The sequence below is a fragment of the Camellia sinensis genome, chromosome 3, assembly GCF_055761805.1.
Source record: "Camellia sinensis isolate YWXY chromosome 3, ASM5576180v1, whole genome shotgun sequence".
Classification (NCBI taxonomy): Eukaryota; Viridiplantae; Streptophyta; class Magnoliopsida; order Ericales; family Theaceae; genus Camellia; species Camellia sinensis.
In genome coordinates, this window is record NC_138963.1 from 183,144,466 (window position 1) to 183,167,246 (window position 22,781).

The 22,781-nt window shown below is 31.2% G+C and overlaps 1 protein-coding gene across 1 annotated transcript; it reads left to right on the forward strand.

Moving 5' to 3' along the window:
- Positions 1–15,923: 15,923 nt before the first annotated feature.
- LOC114265184 (7-deoxyloganetin glucosyltransferase) lies at positions 15,924–21,632 on the forward strand. The gene is made up of 2 exons (XM_082921605.1): positions 15,924–16,596; positions 20,488–21,632. The coding sequence occupies exons 1-2, from the start codon at positions 16,041–16,043 to the stop codon at positions 21,432–21,434; spliced, it is 1,503 nt and encodes a 500-aa protein (XP_082777731.1). The 5' UTR covers positions 15,924–16,040; the 3' UTR covers positions 21,435–21,632.
- Positions 21,633–22,781: the final 1,149 nt, after the last annotated feature.

Sequence of the window (22,781 nt, forward strand, 5' to 3'; positions counted from 1 at the left end):
AAGCCTAGTCTAAAACATTTGCATGTGTGGGGGTGTCCTGCTGAGGCGAGGCCTTATAAACCTCATGAACGAAAATTGGACTCTAAAACCATTAGCAGCTACTTTATTGGCTATGCCGAACGATCACGGGGTTACAAGTTTTATGATCCCACAAATAGGTCAATATTTGAGACGGGAATTGCAACATTTTTTGAGGATGTTGAGTTTGGGGGGAGAAATCCAGTTAGAGACATTGTCTTTGAGGAGGAAGCAGGAGTAATCCCACTTTCGAATCCTCAACCAGACAATGTTGTTCAAGATAATATAGTTCAAACCCCCATTCAAGATGAGGTAATTGTTCCTGAGGAACAAACTCTACAACCTCAACCTCAAGAATCTGTGCTATTAAGGCGATCCACCAGAGAAAGGAGATTTGCATTTTCAGATGATTATATTGTATATCTCCAGGAACATGAGGTAGAAAATGGAATGTCGAAAGATGATCCAATCAACTTTCGTCAAGCCATGGTAAGTTCCAACTCTCATAAGTGAATAGAAGCCATGAATGAAGAATATAAGTCTATGCAAGACAATAAAGTTTGGGAACTTGTCTCATTACCAGTTGGTGCGAAGCCCGTAGGTTGTAAATGGATATTTAAAACCAAAAGGGATTCAAATGGTAATGTGGAGAGGTATAAGGCACGTCTTGTAGCCAAAGACTTTACTCAAAAAGAAGGAATTGACTTTAAAGAAACTTTCTCTCCAGTTTCTTCGAAAGATTCTTTTAGGACAATTATGGCGCTTGTTGCATATTTTGATCTTGAGTTGCATCAGATGGATGTCAAAACAGCTTTTCTTAATGGTGATATTAAAGAAACAATTTATATGGTGCAGCCAGAAAACTTTGTGTCAGGAGACCCAAAGAATATGGTTTGCAAATTGACTAAATCCATCTATGGACTCAAACAAGCTTCTCGTCAGTGGTACTTCAAATTTCATCAAGTTCTCACTTCGTATGGTTTTGAAACTAACGTTGTTGATGAATGTGTGTATCACAAGTTCAGTGGGAGTAAACACATATTTTTGGTTTTATATGTTGACGACATATTGCTTGCCACAAACGATATAAACTTATTGCATGACACCAAGAGATTTCTATCTAAGAATTTTGAAGTGAAAGATCTTGGTGATGCTTCCTTTGTATTAGGAATCGAAATACTCCGAGATCGTTCTTGGGGTATTCTGGGATTATCACAAAGGAGCTATATCGAAAAAATACTCATTAGATTTTGCATGCAAAATTGTAAATCAGGTGAAACCCCGGTTGCTAAGGAAGACAAGTTTAGTCTCAGCCAATGCCCGAAGAACAGTCTTGAAATTCAAGAAATGCAGAAGATTCCTTATGCCTCAGCTGTAGGGAGTCTAATGTATGCTCAAGTATGTACGCGTCCGGATATTGCGTTTATAGTTGGCATGTTAGGCAGATATTTAAGTAATCCTGGCATGGATCATTGGAAAGCAGTCAAGCGTGTTATGCGATATTTACAGAGAACAAAGGAATATATGCTCACATATAGGAGATCGGATAAGTTAGAGGTCATTGGATATTCCGACTCCGATTTTGCTGGATGCCAAGACAGTAGGAAATCCACATCAGGCTATATTTATCTGTTAGCAGGCGGAGCAATTTCTTGGAGGTCTGCAAAGCAGACGCTCATAGCTTCATCCACCATGGCTGCAGAGTTTGTAGCATGTTATAAGGCATCAAACCAAGGGATATGGCTGCGGAATTTTGTCACTGGGTTGCGTATTTTGGAAGGCACTGAAAGACCACTTAAGATATATTGTGACAATAAGTCTGCAGTTTTATATTCCAATAACAACAGGAACTCGACAAAATCAAAGCATATTGATATCAAGTTCCTAGTTGTAAAAGAAAGAGTGCAGAGTGGACAGATTTCCATAGAGCACATTGGGACAAACTCCATGATAGCGGATCCACTTACGAAGAAACTACCACCCAAGGTCTTTCATGAGCACACTGCTCATATGGGTGTTGTTCTATTTGAGAACATTCTGGTTTAGTGGGAGTTTGTATTTATATTACTGCTTTATGTCAGCCTTGAGTTTTATCTATGTAATTAGATTAATTTCTGCAGAAATGAAGTATTCGGTTTATTACGCTCTGTTACGTATTGTGAAGTATTGATCTCAATAAAGTTAAGTAGGACCAGTTGGACATAGGCATGTATGGATCACATCACATGTAATTTCCATGCTACGCATCCATGATTGATCTATGTCATTTAGCTATATTTGTATACGTGACCATTGGTGGGTCGAGTTACGATTGATGTAACGAAGACCGCTTTGATCCTATATTAATATAGTTAATGGACAAGATTGTTTGGATACCCTCAAGTTATGATAACAAATTTCTGAGCTCACTAAAGTTAAGCACATTTTTCAAGATACATATGTGGTCCAGTGGGAGATTGTTAGATAATGTCTCAATGGGACCACATAATTAAATGTGGTGTTATCATTTATAAGAAGCCTACAATTTAAGTGATTCAATTTAGTTAATAGGCTTAAGGGTATATGTGTTATGGACCTAATGTGTAGATACTAGTTGTATAATTTCTATTTCTATGAGGGGCAGAAATAGAAATTAAAACATATTGGTTAAAGTTGGTTTTCATTACCTTTCAGTTTTAAAACCAATAATGGTTAATTTATTGGTTTTCATTACCTTTCAGTTTTAAAACCAATAATGGTTAATTTATTGGTTTTCATTACCTTTCAGTTATGAAAACCAATTACAACCTTTAAAAGGTTATGGTCCCTATTCCTTCCCAAGGTGAAAAATAAGAACACTGTTTTGTTTTTCTAAATCCTCTCAAGGAGAAACATAAGGCACCAAAGGGGAAAGGATTAGAAGGCAATAACATAGTCAATATCAAGGTTTTATTGACAATCAGACGCTTCCGTTTAACCGTTCATCGATGGATTCAGGTATGTCATTTTGTCTTGATTTCTTGATGATATACATGGTAGATGATCCGAAACATGAAGTTTCATGTTCTGAAATTTATGTTTACAGTTTAAATTTATTTATTTATTTATTTATTTTTGATTGCATGTATGTTTAGAAATGCTGCACAAGAAAAGCTAGTTTGGGTTTGGATTATTTTTTATTGGTTTATGAACTAAATAGGGAAATTATAAATAACGATTTTTTTGTGACAAGTTTTCAGTTGTTAATTTACTTTTGGTGACAATTTGTTTTGGTTGCCAAAAATCTGCCAAATAGGTCATAAATTTTTAGTAACCAAAAACTTGATTGGTTGTCAAAAGATTTGATATTCAACAATCAATTTGCTTCAACCTTGAAAGATATTTTGGTGACGCGTTTATATGTCACTAAAACCTAACAAGAGTATCTGTTTAAGGCTACTTTTAGCTACTAAATGTTAATTTATGGCAACAAAATTTTTGGCGTTTGGCGACTAAAATATTTGGTCACTAATTCTTTCATAAGGCAACCATAGTTTATTTGCTCGCCGAATCATTTACTGACATGGATTCACTGATCATTTTTTTATTTTTTTTATTTTATTTTATTTTATTTTTTTTGCGTCATTGACGAAGATTACACTTTGGTGATTAACATGCCGCTAATTTTTTTTCCTGTAATGTGGAAACAAGTGGGACCACTGTAACAAAAAGCCTTATCATAGTTTCAAATTTTCATATTTAATTTCTTGATTTTATTAATTTTAAACAATTAAACAAAATTCTATTAGGTAATTATTCTATGATTTATGGCTTTCAAAAAAGAGAATATACTAATCTATTTTAAAATTCAATTAAAAAAAGAACACTTTTATGGTAAATCCCATAATTTACAATTTTAATTTCCTTTTATTCCGTATTTATGTATACTATACATTATATACCTATAGATATAGTATAGATGTAATCATTCAAAAAAAAAAATTAATAAAAAAACAAAAAACTAAAGCACACATGGTTAATTCAAAAATCATAACAACCATAGCAACTATTCTAGCCAAATATTTCAATCTCTTCTTCACTGCAATAAGACATCAATCTGTTTCAATTGTTTTATCAAATATTTTGATAAAACTTTTAAATACTATTGTTTGATTTCTGATTTCAATTTTAAAAAATTGAGGTTTTATTTTTCATATTTTTTATTATTTTTTTTAGTTTTTAGTATTTTTTTAATATTTTAAGCAATTTTTTAATTTTTAGATGTACCTAATATAGATGTACCTAACAAGTAAAATATTTGTAAAAAAATAAATAAATTAAAAACTCAATAAATATACAAGAATATGAAAATGTAACCTTTCATATTTTTTTTAATATTTTTGATATTTAGTGAACTTTTTAAATATTTTTTTCACAAATATTATACTTTTTAATTATATTTATATTAAGTGTATCTAAAAAGTAAAAAATTGCTTAAAATATTAAAAAAAATTATTAAAAATAAAAAATATGAAAAAAAAAATTCAATTTTTAGAAAATGGATTCCGAAAATTAGAACCAAACAATGTTCGTTTTTTTTTAGTTCAGATATTAACCCATGAGATATTACTATATTTTTACGATTGTAGCATTTGAGAGTTTTAATTTATATATATATTGGTAGATATATTCAGAGAAAGTTGATAATACATGCTTTTAAAAAAAAAAAAAAATACATGCTTTAATTGTAATTGCTCCAATTTTGATTTTAAGTGATCTTTTTTTATTATTTTCAAATTTCACTACTTTAAGCAAAACTTATGATGATGGTCACTTAAGTTGACAACATGCAAGTTTTGCATCTTTTTTTATAAAAAAAAAAATTTGTGGTTTTTTTTTTTTTTGTGGGTTTTTTTTTTTTTTAAATGTAGAACTACAAATCATTTGAAATTTTCTATAGAAGTCCTTGAATTTTTCATGGAAGTCCTTGAATGTAGAGTTACAAATCATTTGAAATTTTGCATGGAAGTCATTTAGGTCATCATTCAAATCTTTTGAAATTTTCCATGGAAGTCATTTAGGTCATCATTTATGCATCTGAGATCATGTTTTTGCTTAAGTTGGCTTTACTTAGGCCTCGTTTGGGAACTTGTTTTTTTAGTAACTTTTTGGCTAAAGTATGATGTAAAAAAAATTAGTATGTTTGTGATGACTTTTTGATTTTTTACGAAAAGATGTGTAAAAGGTAGAGAAAAAATGAAATCTTTGACTTTTTGGTATAGATTGTTGATTTTTTGACTTTTTTAGTAATTTTTTGACTTTTTAATTAAAAAAGTCACTTACCAAACAAGACCTTAGTATATTATTTATCTTATTATTATGAATTATGAATATCTAATCATATTACTTTTTAGTTTTGGCAATACCCGTTATTTCAATAATTTTTTGATAATTGCCTTTTTCTTCTTTTTTTTTTTTTTTTTTTTAACTTTTTAAAATTGCTTGCGCTCCTCGAACATTTTTCTTGCAATTTGTTTGACATATGTATTGATTAGTTAGCCATCAGACATACTAGTCCTATTATAGTGTAGGATTATGACTGTTATAATTATTTATTTATTTTAATATTTTTTTGCGGCACAAGCAAATTTGATTAGGAATGACAATTTGAAATCCGCCCGATAGGACTCAACCCCCGACCCCGAATTGAGCGGGTTTTTTTCGAAAAATACCTCCGACGGGATGAGGATGGTATTTAAAAACCAATCCCCGAACAGATTCGGGCCGGGGACGGGGATAAGTGTCCCAGCCCCGTACTCGGTTTGGCCCCGTCCCCGATCCCCGACCCGATTTATCCCCGATGTTAAATTATGATTTTACCCTTATATATATATATAAACCAAGTCTCAGTCTCAGATCTCATTTCTCTCTTCTCTATCCCGTCTCCGTCTCTCAACTCTCTCTACCTCACTGACTTCTCTCTCTCAGATCCACCACCACCGCCGTCCAGCTCGCACCACCACCACCACCACCACCACATCACGTCTCTCATCCACTCCCTCTCTCTCGACGTCGACGACCACCACCGCCGTCTAGCTCGTACCACCACCACCACCACCACCACCGCGTCTTATCCACTCCCTCTTCTCGACGTCGTCGACCACCACCGCGTCTCATCCACTCCCTCATAGATCAGATCTTTTTTTTTTTTGTTTTCAAATCTCTTTCAGATCTGTTTCATAATTTTTTTTTGTTTTTGTTTTTAGATCTGTTTCAGATCTGTCTCGGATGATGAGTTGTATTTTCTGATGATGTTGTTGATGTTGTTGTATTTTCGGATGACATTGATGAGTTGTATTTTCGCCGTCCATTAATAATTTTGTTTCAAATCTTTTTTTAGATGATGAACTTGTTATTGTTGTTGTTGTTGTTGATGTTGAGTTGTATTTACTGAAACCTTTTTTTTTTTTTTTTTTTAGCTGAGGAATGCTCGGGGTCGGGGAAACCCGATCCCCGTTGGGGGCGAGGGCGGGGGTGGAGGCAATGATAGGTTCCCCGTCGGGGATCGGGGCCGGGGCCGGGGGAAATTCGAGCATTGGGGATCGGGGACGGAGAGTGTGATCCCCGGCCCTGCCCCGTTGCCATTCCTAAATTTGATACTCATATCAGCCGCTCATTATTTTTAAAAAATCTCTAATTAATATAAAGGACTCACAAATGTATGTATTGAAGTTGATTCAATATGTATGTACTTCGTTTTTCTCAATAAAGTTAATTTTTCATTTAAAAAAAAAAAATCACTTGTTTTAAATCTCTAACTAATATCAAGGGCTCACAAATGGTATGTAACCTCACAAAATTATAGAGACAATTCAAATGACTTACCCAACCTAAATATTGTAAATTTGATTTTTATATACATAGTCTTATTAGATAGAGATAGGAAAATATAACCAAGATATACTATGTTTTTCGAATTATTTAATTCAGAAACAAATATGATTTTTTAAATTGACTTTAAGATGTTATTGATTCAAGTCATGGAATGATGTTTGTCACGCCCCGTATTTTATCACTCGGATAATATTACTAATATTCATTAATTAAGTCCATTTACAAATAACATTTCATCATTGGATGAAATGATAAATAATTAAATATACATATTCCCTCTCGTTATACAACAATGACATTTACATACAAATAAAAAAAATGCTCTAAGGCTTACAATAAAAGAAGGGATACTACTCTTTACACAAAAATATAGTACTTAGCCAAACAACAAATAAAGTAGTACAATGCATCACTACATTATACTTATAAAATGGTAAAACTCATTGTTTGATCTTCAAATGCGAAAAGCATTCCCTGTACACATGTACAGGCTGGGGGTGAGCAAGCTCACCGAACAATCTCATATTAAAATATTAAAAGATATGCGGGTACAAAGATATTGCTACATATACATGAAATCATATCATGTCAAAATCGTATAATTTTATTACATAATCTCTTAAATCCAATTTATTTAATTAACAACAAGTTAACTTAAATAAACAAACATGTTTTAATAGTAACAGGACATTCTTTTCAATTCGTTCAATTATCTCATTATCAATTGAATCAAATGACTAAACAATTCATCAAATCCATTTTATATGGTATTCTAAGATAAATGCATATGCCATGTCATGCTCAAAACATTTTTCTCATCTTTTAAAATCTTGTGCACAATGCCAATTTGAAAACACATTAATCCAACAATTTCAATAATATTTCAAGATGGTAAATACGACTCAGGTAATTCCTAAGCTGGTGTCTGCAAGTAGACTATACAAGTACTACTAATTCATTTCCAGTTCATAGATGCTACTCAATTCATGAGTTAAATTCATTATCTTTCAACAATCAAGATGAGACTACAACTCAGTAATTTTCCAATTATGCAAAAACTCACATGAACACTTCAAACCTGTCATTTTACGGATATTCGTCCGAAGGAACCGGCACCTATTTATATATGAAATTTCGGGTCTTTCACCCAGGACACTCTGGCCAACTTGGTTTAAAATAGAGTCCATCCCCTTTCTTCTTCCAAATAAATATACATCTGCAATGTATTTATAAACATAATCACATATGGAGTACATCTCCTTTCTCCTCCCAATAAACATACATATACAATGTATTTATAACATAGTCATATATGGAGTACATCCCTTTTCTCCTCTCAATAAACATACATATACAATGTATTTATAATATGGTCATATATAATGACACCAACAATGGATTAGCATTAAATCGCCTAATCCTCATGCAATTTCTACAACAATCATAACTGCCCTCCACCGATAGCCCAATATAGTTATCTTTAATATATTAATTAAAAGATAACAACATGGATATACAATCTAACATATAACCATAACCTGGAATCTCCCATGATTCCCAACATTTAGAAACAAATCATATTTCACATTTTATCAACTATGAACAACTACACTAGTTTTCATAACACAATCACGTTTGGTAACCTCTCAAGATCCATTTCTAACCGTGTCGATTTTGTTCTAACGGATACATTAAACAAAATAATACCGTTAAATGCCCAAGAAAACATCATTTTCTTTCCAAACTCATTCTCCAAGCATTATTCGACTATGACATCCTATTTTGATCGAAAGCCACGTAATTTCTTTGTTTTCTTTAAAAATGCTCTTTTGACCACAAACCGGTAGAAATTTCAAAACCAATCGAATTGAAGTCCATTTTTGTTCAAATTTAAAACATAACTCTTTCATAACTTTACAAATATATTCCAAGTTTACACTTTCGCAATTTGGGCATCAACTTTTTATTTTTCTCAAAATTTCTCTTTTACGCAAATAAATCACAAATTTTTCAAAAATTCTAATTAAATTATATACAACTCTAAACTCCATATAATCAAGTAAAAGTGCATAAAGAAGTGTAGAAAAAATCCCTACTTAACAATTTACACAATATTCCTCAATATCAATTTATTTTTTCTAAAAAAAATAAATTCCAAAACTCAAGGATGAGATAAATATTTCAACATTAATTTCTCAAAATAAATTATCTAACCATAATATGATGTAGATACAATCCATACAACTATTAAATTTTATTTTCGGATTTCTTTGCAAAATTATATACACAAAATGATTTTTCCCAAATCAATCTTAAAATGCCAACATTCTTAACATTTTAACATAATTTTTTTTTCAAAAATTACCAAATAAAAATCTGAATATATGTATATGCAATACCTTTTATAATGATATATTTTCTCAAAATAACCCTAACATAACTTTAATGTAAAAATATAAAGAAAGTTTCTACCTCAAATATGAAAAAAAACAAATCTGAAAATACAAACGTCACCCGATCATGAATCCGAGAACACCATTGTGAAGATCATGACGAGTTCTTCAACTTTCATTTACAACACTTTTACAAAATCTTACTCTAAATACTCTTACTCTAAGTTTAAAGCTTATATCAACAATGGAGAGAGAGAGAGAGAGAGAGAGAGAGGGAGATAGAGAGTGTGTGCTGGGCTCCTTTGCTCAGCCAAAAAAAAAAAAAATGAAAGAAAGAAAAGGAAATGATGGGAAGGAAAGGGGGAGCAATCACGTGGGTTTGCTTTTCAATTTTTCAAAATATTAATTTTATAATAATATTTTTAAATTTTATAATATAAATTATAAAATGATATAATTTTTCTCGCTACAAAATATAATATTTTTATACACTATAAAATATAATATTTTGCTTATTATGAAATATATACCCATTTCATTTATTATAAAAATATATAATTTTTCACCATATGGTACACATCATAAATTTAACTTTTAAATATTATTATAACCTTATATAATAAATAATAACAACTTTTAAGATGGTTACTACCAATTATATAATTAAAAAGGATCAAACAGTTAAACATGAGTCACAAACAAATTCAAATTAAATTGAATCTAAACCATGAGCCTCACCTATAAGTCAAACATGGTCTAATTATGTATTAAAATAAACCCAACTAATTTATCTCAAATCATGGTCTAAATACCCAAAACACACTTTCAAATTTTACTATACACTAGACCGAATACCAATCAATATATAAATTTTCATAAAATAAATACTCATGAATTAATACATATATTTGAATAAGTTGAGTCTTGCCTCTACACAAACAAGTAAAGGAAAGAAAGAAATTGATTGAAAAAAAAAATGGGTGGTCGGCCATCAACTATAGGAAGGAAGAGAGAGAGTTTACTTTCATTACAGTATGATAGTAAATTTTGCCTCATCTTGGATTCCACCAACACAGATAATAAAGAAAGAAATTAAAACTTTAATATAATAAACTAATCAAGAAAAGATGAAAACAAGATCCTCTCCTTTGGTGAAAGCTACAAGTTAGTAAATAAAACCCTTTGATGATTAAAAAAAAAGTAACTTTGATTTTATGGTGTGTATTATAAATTTATCATTCATAAGTCTTGTCATAAATTGGTATCACACACGTCATAAATATTCATAACCTTCTTACGATGATTTAAATATATATATACAAAACCGAATTATTTTCATAAAGAATTTATGTAGAAATCAAATTCAAAAATTTGCTCAATTAAATTATGCATTGACTATTTTTTTTTTAAAAAATTATGGGTCATTACAACAATTTTTCAATAACTTCAATAACTTTTTGATAATTGCCTTTTTCTTCTTTTTTTTTTTTTTTCTTTTTTTACTTTTTAAAATTGCTTGCGATCTTTGAACAATTTTCTTGCAATTTGTTTGACATATGTATTGATTAGTTAGCCATCGGACATACTAGTCCTATTATCGGTGCATGATTATGACTACTATAATTTTTTATTTATTTTAATATTTTTTTGTGGCACAAGCAAATTTGATACCCATATCATCCGCTCGTTATTTTTTCAAATCTCTAATTATTATAAAGGGCTCACAAATATATGTATTGAAGTTGATTCAATATGTATGTACTTCGTTTTTATTAATAAAGTTAATTTTTCATTTAAAAAAAAAAATCACTTGCTTTAAATCTCTAACTAATATCAAGGGCTCACAAATGGTATGTAATGTAACAATCCCAATTCGTAATTAGCTACTAATCCATATTTAACGATGCTAATGAGAGAATCAAAATAACTTATGTGTTATTTTGTGTTTTCCATGATTTTGGCTTTCTATCTGTTACTTATAGAAATATCTGTTTGGAATTCCATTTTAATATGTAAATTGAAAGCCTTATCGGTGGCCGAATCTGAAATCGATTAATGTTTTATGTTAATTATAATTTATGTGATTTTATGGTATGTTCAATTGAAATTTGATTTGGTATGATTAAATTAGATTAAAAAGTTGTATTACATCAATTTGAGTTATTTACCAAATTGCCATTAGTGGACAATGCTAGGCCATCTATTAATCTTGATTTATCTATGCATGGCATCACTCTTCATTCATCTTCCTAGAGACAAAATCGACTAGAGAGAGAGAGAGAGAGAGAGAGAGAGAGAGAGAGAGTTAGGAAAAAATTGGTTTCAACTAGGAATTCTTGTTTGAAGTTGGAAGAATTGAAGAGAGGATTGCATAATTGAGCTTCTAGACTCGAAATTGAGGACCGAAGGTAGGATATTTATCCTTTAGTTTAAGAATTCAAGTTGGTTCTTGCATGGTTCATGGTAATTTAGAGTTTAAAGTCAAGAATGGGTTTAAATGTTGAATTGAGTAGTAAATCATGCATGCATGTACATTTTCTCACAAATTGAACATGAACTCCAAGAATTCTCTCTTGCATGTTTGAAATTCATCTTCATTTAGGGAAATCATCAAGTTTCAAGTTGTTTTGTGGTGTTGGATCATGTTTTGGGAAGTTTGATACAAGAAAAATTCATGCATGTTGTGTTCATGAACATTCATCATGTTTTAAGTTGAAATTGTGAGTTTTAAACAAACTCTTGGGCCATGATTTTATGAAATAATTCTTAATTCATCATGTTTTACAAGTTTACTATGTTATCTCAAGTTTTGGGGCCCAAGAGATGCGTTTTGAAGGTTGGAATTCGAGTTTTGAGCTTGAAGGTGCAATCTGGAAATTCCAAAATTTGTATCTACGCTCGAGCGTGGGAGTTCACGCTCGAACGACCACTCTGATTGCGTGCACTCCGCTCAAGAGACCAAAAGTCTGCTCGAGTGTGAATTGCAAGCTCCCAAAAGTTTCATGTCTTTTACAGATCGCTCGAGTGAAGGAATGTGCGCTCGAGCGACCATTCACATTTTGCATATCCATTCGAGCGAGGAAAGCTACGCTCGAGCGTGGACCTTATTTTCAGAAATTTTGCCTAAGTGTTCCAAGGCATGTTTTGGCATCCTCATTGCATCTTAGGCATTCCTAAGCCTTAATTAAGCCATAGTAATGAGGTTATGGATTAGAAACACACTAAGAATAGAATGTACTAAGTTCCGAGCCTGCAAGTGTGTGTGTTTTAGGCAATGTAATAAGATAGAACAAGAACCAACGTAATGAAAGCTAAGCCGTGTTGGCCACATGAATATGTAATGATAAGACATGCTTGTGCTATGTATTTTGTGATTGTAGGTCAAGACTCGAGGATTGATTGACCATTTACGGGAACCACTGTGAGTAACATTTCTGTAAAGATATGTTGATATGAATTATGTTCCAAATGAAATGTGATAAGTTATGATTTCTGAAATGATATCTGTTTACGTGAACGAACATCCCAAGTTTGAAATCTATTATGGCATCCATAGATAGTCCCAAGTCATGGGGGACGTCATGAAAATGCGGGTCCATGACATACAAGTAATTACGAGATCTCGTTAGCCACTTCATTGTGGTGATATGTGTTTAATCGATATCCGGAACCGATTACTCTAGTCGGAAGACGTTCTGTGATGCGTTCTATGGGATGTACCATTATTATGTTATGAGATGAGAATGATTATGCTATGATCTATTTTACGCTTATGATATGTTCGGAATTCGTTCACTAACCTCTTTACCTTAATGTTATTCATATGGCTTTAGCTCATTGTGTGTATATATATGTATAGGTGAGCATTCTGGAGCCCGAGCCTGAAGACTTTTGTCTGGATCTGTGTTATGTTGTCAACCAACCATTGTGCCTCACGTGGAGGTTCCCGAAGTGTCCAGTGTTTAAGTTATGTTGTTTCTGTATATATTAGACTCGGTTGTTCTGTTGGTTGTACTTAAGATACTTTAATGTGTGTGGGTATAATGTATGAATGACTTTTGATTATGTATATAAAGTTTTTAAATATTCCGTTTCATATAAGTCAGCACAGCTCATTGGACAACTATATTTATGTATTTGCTTCCGCTAGCCCGTTAATTTTGTTAATCTGTTCAGAGGCCTTTGGTAGTCCAAGGATTACTGGCCGGTTACGATGCTAAATCTATAGGGACGGGTTTGGGTCGTGACATGTAACCTCACAAAATCATAAAGACAATTCAAATGACTTACCCAACCTAAATATTGTAAATTTGATTTTTATATACATAGTCTTATTAGATAGAGATAGGAAAATATAACCAAGATATACTATGTTTTTCGAATTATTTAATTTAGAAACAAATATGATTTTTTAAATTGACTTTAAGATCACTACAAGAAAAATCACTTTTCGCGACTAAAATAAATTTTTTCGTCGCTGAAAGTAGTACAAATGGCGACTAAAATGGATTTAGTTGCCAAAATTGGTGACTTTTGCCGACTAAAAGAGTTTAGTCGCCGAATACAAGGCTTTTAGCGACTAAAAGGCAGTTTAGTCGCCCAATGTGGGGGTTTTAGCGACTAAAGGTTGTTTAGTAGCCAAAAGTGACAATTTTTGGCGACTAAAATAATTTAGTAGCCAAAAGTGATGGTTTTGGCGACTAAAAAACAGATTAGTCGCCGATTGTTGGTGTTTTGCCGACTAAAAATAGTTTTGTCGCTGAAAGTGAAGCTTTTTGGCCATAAAAAAAAATTAGTAGCTAAAAACAGTCCATTGTCGACTAAAATTCAGTTTAGTAGACAAAAGGGGACGTTTTTTGCGACTAAAAACAGGTTTAGTCGCCAAAACTATTTATTTTTAGGCGAAACTTAATTTTTTTGCTACTAAATTATAATTAGTAGCCGAAAATGATAGAATTGGCGACTAAAAATTTAATTTAGTCGCCAAAAGTGGCCTAAATTTTTTTTTAGTAAATAATTTATTTTTTACATAAAGTATATTGAATTAAAAAAATTATATTTATATATATTATTTTGTATTAATAGCGGTTAATATACTATATAAATAATATATTGCATATATATTGATGTGATGTTATTGTGGCATAGTGGAGGGGGTGTGTTGCAAAAAGTTTGGAGTGTGGTGGTGGTGGGATGTCTCAGGTTCGAAACCTGCGAGCAACAGGTTCAACATTTTTTTGGCGACGAAATTTGTTCTGCGACGTTTTTCCAGCGACCAACATGGCGACTAAAAAATTTAGTCGGGAAAATTTAGTCGCCAAAAGTGATTTTTCTTGTAGTGGATGTTATTGATTCAAGTCATGGAATGATGTTAATTTCATATTCTTAGCCAAGCTCAAAAATTTTCTTAATGAATTTTTTTCATGTTTTCTCATACAATTAAAAAATCTATTCCAAAACACAATAACTTTTTTTTTTTTTTATCTCTTAAAATAGTCAAAAAGCCATTTAAAATGCTAATTTCAAACAACCACTTAATCTTCGGTTAGAATGTGGGTTGACTTTTTGACTTTTAGGTTATTTTAGCCAGAGGCTAAAAAATCTCATTTGGGATATGTTTTTTTTGACTTTTTTGACTTTTGTAAGAGAAAAAATAAAATGATTGTGTTTTGAATGTGATATTTTGTCTTATTGGGCCAAAAAATCTATTTTGTCTTTTTGTGACTATTTTAGCCCAAACCCTATATGCCAAACGAAGCCTTACTTAAAATATTTAAAATTTACTTATCTATCTTTTTAAATTGTTTTTAATTAATTAAGAAATAAATTTATCTTTTATTATTTAATCATGTGCATAGCACCGATTGCATGCTAATTTGTTTTAAACTGAACAAATTGTTTGTTGATTGGCATATATATATATATATATATATATTTATTATGTATGATAGTATTCAATTCATAAGTCGCAACATGAAAGGGAGGTGAAAAAGGTATTTCAAAATCGTGGAGGGAGTGATGGAGTATGGAGTGGTAGACATGGATGCGAGGTGATGGTGAGCAGTGGTGAGGCTTTGGGTTGAGAAGAAAAGAAGAGCAGGTTGGCATTTGAAAGACAAAATTGGCATTTACAAATCTTTTTTTGGATGCTGTTAACGATTTCTAACAGTTGATTAAGTGAAGGATTAAGGTGTCATGTCAATTTCTAAAGTGAAGGTAGTCTCATTTCAAAAAATACAAGGGTGTCAGTGCTATTTCAAAGATATAGAAGGCTATAGGTGTAATATACCTTATATTTAAATAGAAATCCTGACTAGGAAACATTTTGGTAAAATGTTATACATCCCAAATTTTTTAACAGATAAATGGTCAATTATGTTATTTATTTGGTAAAACATTCTCTAATCTTACCTAACATTTTGAGTTCCTAACACGTGCCTTGTTTTTAGTGCCCACGTATTTTTTAGTTCTCTCTTTGTTTTCACTGGTTTGTGGTTTTTTTGTGTAATGCTAGGGACACCAAATTTTCTACCAAATTAATGACCAAATGTCTCACATGGGTGTGGGGTCCGCAATTTTGTGGGCCCCACACCCATGTGAGACATTTGGTCATTTATTTGGTAGAAAATTTGGGACCTCTAGCATTTTCCGGTTTTTTTTGAACAGGTCACTGGTTTGTGTTTTTTTTTGAACAGGTCACTGGTTTGTTTGTGTTTCGCATTTTCTTCTATATAAGCTCTGCAAAGTAGCTCTTTTCAATGTGTTAAAAGATTAATCATGCCAACAAGAGACATGAGTTCTTCTAAGGCACAGCAACAAACACACAACCCATGTCCTCCTCATGCGGTGTGCATACCATACCCAGCACAAGGCCACATCAACCCAATGCTAAAACTAGCAAAGCTACTTCATCACAAGGGCTTCCACATCACCTTCATCAACACCGAATTCAACCACCGCCGCCTCCTCAAATCCCAGGGCCCCCACTCCCTCTCCGGCACCTCCTCCTTCCGCTTCGAAACCATTCCCGACGGCCTCCCTCCCTCCGAGGCCGACGCCACTCAGGACATCCTGGCACTCTGTCACTCCATTATGCACAACTTTATTGATCCCTTCAGAGTCTTACTCGATAAACTCAACGAAGAGGCTGCTGCTTCATCGGACGTACCTCCGGTGACATGCATAGTTTCAGATCTGACAATGAGCTTTACTCAGAAAGTGGCTGAAGAAGTGGGCATACCTGCTGTTTTTTTCTTCCCTGCCAGTGCTGCTGCCTTAATGGGCCTTGTGGCTTATCCCCAACTCATACAGAAGGGTCTTGCACCACTCAAAGGTGCGTACTGAAATTATCGATATATTAGTAGGATTTTATTATTTTGTATTTTTATAAAATTTTAATATAGAATGGTGTGTCTTGATATTGAGCTTTTATTTTAAAATTAAATGTCTATGAAAATAAGAGCAATACTGTAGAACTATTCAAGTTAAAAATTAAACTCACTTTTTAAATTGTGTAATGTTATAGTATATTAAAATATTTTTAAAAAAAAGGTTCACTTATATTATATTTAATAATTCATTAACTATTTTATTTATACATCATTTGATCTAGAAAATTAATTAGCAAATTCGACTTATATATGATTTTTATACTAAAAAATACAAAAAGTTTAACATGTTAAATTACAAGCTGGTTGGACTTAAAAAAATGAATCCAATTTTTGCCTTTCAAGCTTATCTCCTATTGGGTATATTAATGTAATTTAATCAAGTAGTTACCGATATCCGATTAATATGATTTTTTACAAGAATAAAGTACTAGATGAGTCCTACACATTAAACGAATCAAATCATTAATGTAGAGTTTGTGGTGAGCCCACAAAGGCTCAACAATACACTCCAGTCTGATTTAGACCGTAGAGAAGCCTTCTCCTATCTATTGATACATCTATTCCTAGATTTATTGTTAAAATAGTGTTGGTTTATAAAACTATCATTAACACATTTTTTATGTGACATTTTTTTGTTAATGTTTGTGTACTAGTAGAGGATTTTTTGGGGGTAAATTACCACACAATGGTATTTCCAAAAAATAATATTACAATTTCATGGTAAAAATTATAATTTTAATAATTAATATTTATAAAATTTACCATTTATTGATAATTATTGTTTTAATTTACACTGAATTGAAAGTTTCTCATTTTTTTTTTTTTGTAACTCCGTTTTTTAGAATAAATTATACCAACTCTCTTAAAATTTCAAAAATATATTAATTTTTAAAATTGTAATTACATTAACTTTCCATATATTTTATGTTTCATATTCTTAACAGTTTCATTTTTTTTTTCTTTTTGTTTTGATTTGGTTAATCAACAGCTAATAATTTGAATGTAAAACTATAACATGATCAAATTTTATTTTAAAATGTCAATATCTATCTTTAATTGAACTAACTTCCGAGTTCTCCCAGCCCACCTTAATCTCCAGGTACACCTACACGACCACCACCAGAAAATCAAAAATCAATGTAAAAAATATATATATTTATTAAAAAATGTAATGAAATTTTAAAAATATGTGATTTAAATATGTGATTATCAAAATCCATTAAATCATATTTTTGTACATAACAATTAGTCAAAAAGAATAAAAATTAAACAATTTAAATTAATGAAATGGATTTGAGGTGGACCCATTATGGGACCCTCCAAGCCAATTGGTGGGCAAGAGATTTTATTCATTATTTTATGTGGCATAAATACAGTGGTTAAATTTATTTTACACTTGTGGTTTGGAGGCTAAAGCATTTTAGAAAGATCTCATGTAATTTTGAATTAAAGTATCACTATTAATTTTTTCATCCAAACTAATGGAAGGTACATTATACGCACTAATTTTTAAAGTAGATTTGTTTTTCCAAAAAAAAAAAATGAAATTAATACAATAAAAATACGATTTCACCCACATTTTTTCTAAACTTAAAATTAGCTTATTATGTTAATTAAAATAAAACAAAACAAAATATAATTAATGATTGATCTAAAATATAAAATATAATTAAGAATTGATTTAAAATATTATTAAATTAAATTTAAAAATAATTAAAAATTGATCTGAAATATCTTTAAATTAAAATTAGATTAACATGTTAGGAATTACAATAAATAACTAAAAATTTAGGATTAATTATGAAAATATAATTAAATTAAAATTAATTTTAAAATATAGGAATTAAAATAAATAATTGATCATTTAAGATCAATTGTGACATAAAATTTAATTAAATTAAAGTTAGAACAAAAAGTTAAGAATTACAAGAAATAATTAAAATTTATAATTAATTGTGATTTAATTGAATTAATATTGGATATTGTAAATTATGTGTTTGAAAGATGAGAGAGAAATAAAATAACAAATATATATGTAAGATTTGAGTGTATTACAATCATTTCATATCTATAGTTAATGGCTTTAACGGTTGCATTTTTGTTCAAAATCACATGGAGGTTTCGGATTATATTTAAACCAAATGGGGGTAAAGTGATTTGACCTCAAACCACAAAGAAGTAAAATGAATTTAATTCTAAATATTTTCATTCCTTTATTAAAAAAAAAAATGTAGGGTACAATTCATTTTACTTCTTTATAGTTTGAAGTAAAAGCATTTTACCCCCTACGATTTAAATATAGTCAAAAAATTTTTATATGGTTTTAAACCAAAGTGAAACTATTAACATTGTTAACTATAGATGCAAAATGACTATAATATCCTCAAATAATATACTCTCTCTGTCTCTCTCTCTCATATACACATAATTTATAATATATATCTAACACTAATTCAATTAAATCACAATCATTACAGTTTTTTATTTATTTGTTATAATTCTTAACTTTTTATTCTAATTTTAATTTAATTATATTTTAGATCACAATTAATTCTAAATATTTAATTATTTTATATTTTAGATCAATCCTTAATTATTTTTTAATTCATTTTATTTTAATTAACATATTAATCTAATTTTAGGTTTGGAGAAAATGAGGATAAAATTGTCTTTTATTGTAATAATTTCACTTTATTTTTTCATAAAACTAATCCCACTTTCACAAATGATGTGTGTGATGCATCTGCCATTAATTTGTATGGAAAATCTAATGATGATACTTTAGCACAAATTCACATGTGAACTTTTTGGTTATATTTGAACCATATGGCTTTGTTTGTTTGGAGAGTTAGAGAGGGGATTGGGATTGGCATAAAAGGGAGATTGGGATTGGCAGTAAGGTGGAACCCACTAACATTGTGTTTGTTTTGAGAGATGAAAAGCGGATTGATAGTGAGTTCCGAATTATGAATCTCCTTAAGGAGGGGATTCGGATGGGTCTCCAAAACTTTGTATTAGAAAAATAGTCCGTCGGATTAGAATTTTTTATTTTATTTTTTACATGTTGAGCTTTTTTTTTTTGAACATTAATGTTTAATTTTTGTATTTTTTGTTAATTAAAAATCATTATTTTATTTTTTTATTTTTTTCTTGAAATTTTTTATTTTTTATTTTTTTAAAAATTTTTTTACATGTTGGGCAATTTTTTTTAAAACATTAATATTTAATGTTTTTGTTTTTTTTATTTGTTTTATTATTTTATATAAAAATAATTTAACAACCTCTACACTAACAACTATCATAAAAAAATAAAATTTTACTTAATCCTCTCACTATCAATCCCCTCACTATCAATCACTTCACTAACAATCTTCTCATTATTAAACCCCTCATTATAAATTTTTTCTATTCTACCTCTGAAAACAAATGGGACCTATGGGAGTAAAGTTCTCTAGCTCCAAACTACGAGGAGGTAAAATAAATTTAACTGAAAAATTTATAATATGCCTTTTAAAAAAAGGAACATTTTATATGCATTTCATTAAATCTAAAAAATAAACTTAACCATTGATCATACTCAAAATTGGGTTGTAACTAACATCAATTTGAAACATCACGACTACTTGTCATATCCGACACCATATTGGATATAACTTCTAATAGTTTTGGGCCCCACCAGAACAAAGCCTATAACAAAATACCACAATACTTCGTAATTAACATTATTTTAATTCGTACTTGTATATGTAGTATACACCAAGTATATTGTAGCTTGACTATCAATTTATGTACTAATATTTTCCTAACTGTAATCTTTTTCTTTACAAATGCAGATGCAAGTTATTTAACAAATGGTTACCTAGACACTGTGATAGATTGGATACCAGGCATGAATGGCATACGATTGAAGGATCTCCCGAGTTTCATTCGAGCCACTGAACTGAATGTCATGACTCATTTCCTTTTGGAAGCAATTGACAAAGCACACGAAGCTTCGGCCATCATTTTCAATACCTTCGACGCTTTAGAACATGACGTTTTAGAAGCACTGTCAACAATGTACCCACCCATATACCCCATTGGCCCTCTTCAGTTTCTCCTCGACCAATTCCCACAAAATCACTTGAATTCCATTGGATCAAGCCTATGGAAAGAAGAAACAGAGTGCCTTTCATGGCTTGACTCGAAACAACCCAATTCAGTCATTTACGTCAACTTTGGCAGCATCACTGTTTTGACACCCCTACAATTGATTGAATTCGCCTGGGGACTCGCTAATAGCAACCAAACATTCTTATGGATCATTAGGCCTGATCTGGTTGTTGGTGACTCCGCGATTCTTCCACCGGATTTTGTGAGTGAGACTAAAGAAAGGAGTCTATTAGCAAGTTGGTGCCCTCAAGAACAAGTCCTCAATCATCCAGCAATTGGAGGTTTCTTAACACACTCTGGGTGGAATTCGACTCTTGAGAGTATTTGCAGTGGGGTCCCTATGTTGTGTTGGCCATTCTTCGCGGATCAACAGACGAATTGTTGGTTATGTTGCGGCCAATGGGGTGTTGGGATGGAGATAAACAACGATTTTAAGAGAGAGGAAGTTGAGAGAATGGTCAGAGAGTTGATGGCTGGAGAGAGGGGGAAAGAGATGAAAAGAAAGGTCATGGAGTGGAAGAAGTTGGGTGAAGAGGCCACGACTTGTTCTGTTGGGTCATCTTACTTGAATTTTGAGAAGATGGTCAGGTTTGTGCTTATGTCTGCTGGTTCAAATCAAAGTAGTTAGTGTGTGTGCACATTTTCATCTTACAAGCAATTTCTGAAATAAGTTGTTTCTTTTTTCTTTCTTTTTTTAATTGTTTAGAATAATCTTGTACAAGTATTGTCTTGACAGGGGGTTAGGGATGGATTTGTATTTTGATTTCCATTGTGTCTCAGAATTGTATTATTATGCTTTTTTAATAAAGAACATGTTCTTGTTGTAGTTTTTTTTCTTATTTTTTTTTTTCTATTTTTGTCATTAAATAATGCCATATACATAATTTTAGGTTATTCTTTAATCCAAATAAGCTTTCCTCCAATCAAGATTGCCGAACCCTCCTCCTGCCATCAAAAATGGAACTCGTGTTCTGTAATTTTATTTTTTATTTTTATATCTGACAGCACAAAATATAATAATTTTATTATCATTTGTGATATAATTTGATTAGGAGTTGTTCTAACGAATGCTCCTATGATAAAAGAAAATATATAAAAAAAAATTGTAGATTCCTAGATAAATAGCAATAATTTAGCTTCTTTTTATTTTATTTTATTTTAGAGTGAAAGTTATAGCACATATGGACAAGACAGTTGGCCAAGTAGTCAATGTAGATATCCATTGGGACATTAAGAATGCGAGAGTTTCGTATTCGAGTGATTGCGACTCTTTCATTGACTGCTTGAATATAAAAAAAAAAAAAAAAAATGACTGCCATGAGGGAGATTTATTTAATCAGTAAGTGATTGTTTGGGGTTTGTTTATTTATTTATTTTTATTTTTTGATTTATTTTTGGCTTCAACAAAAAAACTAAATTAAAAAAAAAAAATTAGAATGAGAAAAAAATTTTAAAAAATAAAATCTTCCAAAAAAAAAAAAGTTTAAAATGGGCAAAAATAAGTATAAAAAAAAAGTAGGCTTTTTGACTTTTTCATTTTTTTTTTTTTTTGTAAAATTTTTCAAAATTACATTTGTACGGGGAGGAAATAATTCTCCTCGTATAATCCTGTTGACCAAGTCCACGCTCCTCCGTACGATGTCGCTTTATCACCTGAAAACACAAACGTGAGCTAGCCGGCGGGTGTGTGCCGGAAACCTCTCCGATGCCTAAGTCAGTAAGCTTGACAAATAGACAAAGTTTTATGCTCTCAGAAAGAATTGTGTTCAATTACCTCCCCCAAGGTGATGTTTGTGGGCTTTTATAAGTTTCCCGTGGCACAATCCTAGTAGGACTTGTGTTTCTCCATGCAGTGTCCTCCTAGGACTCATACTCCTAAGGATAATGCTTCTCCTTTTACACCCTCCCCCACTGCTTAAACCAAGTGGGATGGTTTCCTCCATGGCCAAACCACCATTTGACCGAAATAAATCTT